Genomic DNA, 5,698 nt, shown 5'->3' with positions numbered 1-5,698 from the left:
GGGATGCAACAGGACTCCTCGTATCCATCCTGGATATGAGGGGCGCCGGTCAACCCAGACGTATAGTGTCAGTTTGAGGAGCCCGATTGGGTCACATTTTTGTGATTGGTTAGATGCTCTAATTATGAACGCCTCAAAAGCAGATGCTTTAATTATGAGATAAAATCGAAAGTCTCATTCTGATTGTGAGCTCAAATGCACCTTGATGAACAGTAAAATTGAAAAAATAGTAAAAGAAATTATGTTTTTTTGCTAAATTTTGACAAATGTTTTGTATGCTTGACAAATTTTAGCACAAAATGACATTCCCGAAAGTTGTGGCAAAAAAACAAAAATTGATAGTCCAAAATATTTTTTAAAACTATTCTTTTTGGAGCATCAAATTTTTTTTGCCATGCCTTCTTTGGATGTGATTTTATTCAGAAACTTTGCGAGCATACAAAATATTTGTCAAAGTTTATCAAAAAAATACTCATTTTTTTACTGTTAAGTATGATGCATTTGAACTCGGGAGCAAATACTCCACGTCCAAATAAAATTCATTTTCCCTGAAGAAAAATTAAGGGGAGTACAGCAATACACAAGAGTAGTAAATTGCAATTCAATTTCCATGTTTTCTGGAGATGGCCCGTCCAGACCATCCATTCCTCGAACGAAATATTCACGGCAAGCTCCACCACCACCCGTACAGAGTACCAGGTCCACGCTCGCTCTCGGGGAGGACGGTGTGTGTGCATGCACTTACTCAAAACCGATGGCGAGGGCGAGGGCGAGGCGAGGGGGAAGACAGACAGACAGCGACCGACGAGGTCAGCCGGAATCATGAGCTCGATCCCTCTCCTGGAGCAAGTACGCCGCGGCGATTTGTGGTTAGCAAAGATTAACGTCGACAGCCACCAATCGAACGCACACGACGCGCGAAGCCAACGGAGGCCAGCACGGAAGGTATCATCGACATTCTTCGACCACATAAGTCTTAACCAAGATCAACTTTAGTTACTCTATTTAATCATAACGCACAGGCAGTCAAACTCTCCCATCCATTCGGGTGTGGACCTTGTCTCGCGCTTCCTAACCACAAGATCTTTTTGCCTCCACCCCCCCAAAACAAAAAATATAATAAAGATGGGAAGATCTTTTGCCCCCATGATGAATTCATGATGAAGGAATATTAATAACAATATGTATAATCGTGCTTAGAATAAGGCGGGGGAAATTAAACAAACGAACTTTGCTTCACATGTTACATTCTACGTGTAATTCTATCTCGGGCTCGCTTCCTTCCTTGTTCGGCTCGTCATCGGGAGGGAGATGGGCCCGGGCCGTGGCCGTGGCTCAGGAGCACTCGGCCCAGCCCTCCTCGGCGGGGGCGGGGGCGGGGGCCCTGACCGCGGTGCGCGCCATCCACGACGCCACCGTGACCACCAGCCTCGCCGGCACGTGCGAGCTTGCCTCCAGCCGGCGGAGCAGCGCGGCCTCCGCGCAGCCGGATCCGGCGACCTCCGACCAGAGCGCGGCGGCCATCGCGACGCGGAGCGGGACGCGGGAGGCGGAGACGCCACGGCCTAGCGCCCGGAGCGCGCCCGCGGCCCTGGCCGCCCGCCGGCGTGCCGTTCCCGCCGCGAGGCCCATCCGCTTGGCCCACCCCTCGAGGACGACCTCCGCCCGCGCTCGCCGGTGCTTGCACCCGGCCCTCCTCCTCCCCGCCGCCCGCGTCGCCGCGGAGGCGGCCGCGCACGAGTCGGCGGTGGACACGCAGGAGGAGCTGGAGGACGACTCCGAGCCCGAGCCCGAGCCCGCGGATCCGGCGTCCTCGTCCGCGGCCGCGTGGACGAGGCGGCGGCGCAGGTGCCTGGAGGCGAGGAAGTTGGCGCCGTGCACCTTGGCGTCGCAGGGCACGCAGAGGAACGCCGAGTCCGCCGCGCAGTGCACCGCCGCGACGCCCCCGCACAGCTCGCACCCCGCGATCGCGCCCTCGCACCTGTCGCCCGCCATTACGAACAACAATTTTCTCTTCTCGGTCCTCCGCCTGCAGCCTCTAGGCGGGGGGTGGATGGATCGCTCGCGGCTATGAAACCAAGCCCGCCGGAGCTAGCGTGGCCCGCGCGTTCCGGGAAGGAGGAAGCCAGCGGCGACCGCGAGTCGGAGAGGGAGGACGGAAGACCTGTTCTCTGCGCGGTGGTCGGGAAACCGCGGCGTGGGGGAGGAGGTGAGGTGAGATGGGAGAGATGGGTTTGGACGGACTTTGGAGTCGGCAGGCAGGTCGGGTGGAGGATATTTAAAGAGCCCCCCTGGCCTGGGATGGAGACCAGTGGCTCCTAGCGGGGAAGCGTAGTCCTGCTCCTGCTCACCGGGGCCGTGCGATTGATGAATCGGCGGGCCGTGGAGAAAAAGAATGTGGAGCGTGCGGTTTTCCGTTTGGGAGTGTGTGGACGGCGGGGGTCGGGGTGTTGGGTGGGGCTAGATCTTATTTGTGGCTGACGTTCCCCGCCGTGTTGTACACCCAGATATTTTCCGCCGATGCAAGTGGGCACTATTCTGGTAGAGAATATGGGGGCTAGCTGGCGGCCGGTGCCGTTGCCGCCATAAATGCAACTCAACGGAGCCGCTTGATCTGAGATGGAGGGTCAGGATTTGATCAGTCCTCTACCGTAGGGATTAGGACGTAGCCTGTCGTCCTGTTCTATTGGATCATAAATCTGGGGGCCAGGGTCGGAGCACTGGACATACGCGCAATTATGGGACTTATGGGATGTTTTCTGGTAACCTTGTGAAACGTAGACAATTGCCCTTCGGATCGCAGATCCAGCGGCCCTGCTGCTCCGGGAACACCAAATGTGTGCTCTTTACACCCCCTGTGGTAGCTTGCTGACCTTATCTTAGTCGGTTATCATTTTAGCCTTGGTGGTCATTGCCATCGAGTCCCCATCGCTCCTCGTCCATCATCTCTCCTTCTTCCTCCTAGCTCCTTACGCTCCCCTCCCCATCCCGCTCATTGCGTCCAATGGACATGAATTAGGGTGTCACACATGTCTGTATGGCAGATTCAAAGTTTTGAGTACAGCGTAGACACACATGTGTTCATCATTAATGAGTTTAGTTTCACTTATTGAAAGAGTCAGATACAATCACACAACAACTACATGTGAGTCGAGCGGGGGAGCTACAAGATTGACGAAATCATCAACTATTAGCGAAAATGTCACCTTAGTGAAAGATATAATCCACCGCAACACATGATACTTCAAAATGTGTTTTTTTTTAAAGGTTCAAACTGTGATTTAATTTAATTCATGTTGAGTTGAGGTATAACCACACGGTGGATGTAGTATCTATGGCCCATGATGTATTGTCATACCATATACTCCCTTCGTCCGAAAATACTTGTCATCAAAATAGATAAAAAAAGATGTATTTAGAACTAAAATATATCTAGATACATCTTCTTTTACCCATTTTGATGACAAGTATTTCCAGACGAAGGGAGTATCATGTAAGTTGATAAATTTGGTTAGAATGCTTGAACTCGACACACCGTTCAGGCCCTACGATGGTAACTCAACCGCTAAAACACTATTCTATTTTCCTATAGTTGAAGCTCGTACTTGCCAACGACATGGCATATACTTCATGTTTCTCTAGCCTATCAACTCTCACATCCGTTCTTGTCACAACCATTCTATCGTAAAAAAGAAATAGCACTTGTAATTGCCACTTGTGATCAAATCCTATCACTCAGGTGTTGTTACCATGGGACACTTGGAGTATTCTAAGGCCTCTTGTTTGATGTGATGTGAAGAGTATAATATGGCTTTGATAAGCGGCCACGGTTAAAGGACACATAAAAACATATGTGTAGCTTGTGGCACAATCAAATGGCTACGGGAGAGGCAAAGTGGGCCATTGGTTTTGGTGGCACGAACTAGTCGAGCGATCCATGTCCACAAAACCTTAGCCCCACTCGGAGAGTTTATTATTCTCATTCTGGAAGGAGAACTCACAGATTACTTTTTGGTTGCTTCGTTTGCTATGTATCCTATTTGGGGTTGGATTGAAAATATATAGATATGTATGATGAGATGTGATGTTCTCTTTATTTCGTTTGGGCCATTTATTAATTTGAATTTGAATGGTGTAAAAACATGAATTTTAATATATATTTGAATTGGGCCTACTTGAATTCTCAAGTTTTGAATTAAATAATAATATATGTTCAATTGGAGTTTGTATGCAAACTTATGATGAATCGGCGAAATATTTTTTGTTTAGTGAATTAAGTTTTAACGGATGGGGTACTTGACCCAAAGTATAATTACAAAAAGGGGGAACTAAGGATGAGAAACAGGATGGGTAACTAAGATATGAGGTATGTTGTAGAGATGCCCCAAGGCTTCTTGATTTGGTGTGGAGAATATAATACGGCTTTGATAAACGGACAGGGTTAAACGACCCAAGAAGACATGGAAGCATACGGAGTGTGTAGTTTGTGGCAGAATCAACGCGAGCCGTTGGTTTTGGTGGCAGAAACTCGTCGAGCGATCCATGTCCACAAAACCTAGTCCCACCCAAAGAGTTTAATATTCTCATTCTAGAAGTCTAACTCATACACTGCCTTGTGTTGCTATGTATCCTCTTTGGGGTTGGATCGGAAAAATACAATAGATATGTATGATGAGACATGATATTCTCTCCCAGCCAAAAGAAGAGAAAAAGATATGATATTCTCTCTCCTGCATGGGGTCATGGGTGATGGAATCTTGCTTGAATTATTGCTTGAGAAATGTTATCCACTCTCAAATCGTTCTTCTCAAGAACAAATATTTCTTCTTTATTTGGTCATGTATGGTTATCAGTCTAGTTCCTCCTTTTATCATGCTTTTTTCTTGGACATATCCTGACGGATTGGTCCATTTGGGTGCTGATCACTTTCCTTTTTAGTGCTGCAGATAGGCTTGATGCACGTAATCCAGCTGCCACATGGCCACATGGGGACCAACTTACACAAAAGGGCCTTGTATATATTGCAAAGCAACCATTTAGTCGAAATTAGAACTTCAAACGAAAACCTCAATTGATTTTTTTTTTAAAAGAGGACATCCCCGGCCTCTGCATCAAAAAGATGCATACGGCCACCTTTATTAGCAAGTAAAAAGGTTCAACAATAATCTTAAAGTCTCAAACAAAAGCTGCTCACAAAGAGCTAAGAAATCAAAATAAAAGCTACAACCGGCTGGCAAACTGATGTGAGCCATGCATAGTTAACTGGTGATCTAGTAGCTTTGTTTTTTGGCGGGCAAACTGGTGATCTAGTTTTTTTTTTTGGCGGGCAAACTGGTGATCTAGCTTTTTTTTGGCGGGCAAACTGGTGATCTAGCTAGTGACCACGCTCAGCTGATGGCATCCACTGATTAATTAACAGGCTTGTCGTTAGAAAGATCTTAGCTAGTGGATGATTTCAACAGGTGACTACATACGGAGCAAAAAGAGTGAATCTACATTCTAAAACATGTCTACATACATCCGTATGTTGTAGTCCATTTGAGATGGCTAGAAAGACAATTATTTCGGAACGGAGGGAGTAGTTTAGTTTATCATGCATGCTATGGTTGCGTGCCTTGGCAAGTCTACTCCACGCCGCGGCGATGCACGCCATGAAATATCTGGGCCGAAGAGGTGACACCATGCCACGGCCCAGACC

The 5,698-nt window shown here is 48.1% G+C and overlaps 1 protein-coding gene across 1 annotated transcript; it reads right to left on the bottom strand.

Moving 5' to 3' along the window:
• Positions 1-1,169: 1,169 nt before the first annotated feature.
• On the bottom strand, positions 1,170-2,370 carry LOC123132534 (B-box zinc finger protein 32). The gene has a single exon (XM_044552357.1). The coding sequence runs from the start codon at positions 1,993-1,995 to the stop codon at positions 1,336-1,338; it is 660 nt and encodes a 219-aa protein (XP_044408292.1). The 5' UTR covers positions 1,996-2,370; the 3' UTR covers positions 1,170-1,335.
• Positions 2,371-5,698: the final 3,328 nt, after the last annotated feature.

This window comes from Triticum aestivum, chromosome 6A, assembly GCF_018294505.1.
Source record: "Triticum aestivum cultivar Chinese Spring chromosome 6A, IWGSC CS RefSeq v2.1, whole genome shotgun sequence".
NCBI classification, from domain to species: Eukaryota; Viridiplantae; Streptophyta; class Magnoliopsida; order Poales; family Poaceae; genus Triticum; species Triticum aestivum.
Note: the sequence above shows the minus strand (reverse complement) of the source record. Positions and strands in the feature narration are given on the sequence as shown.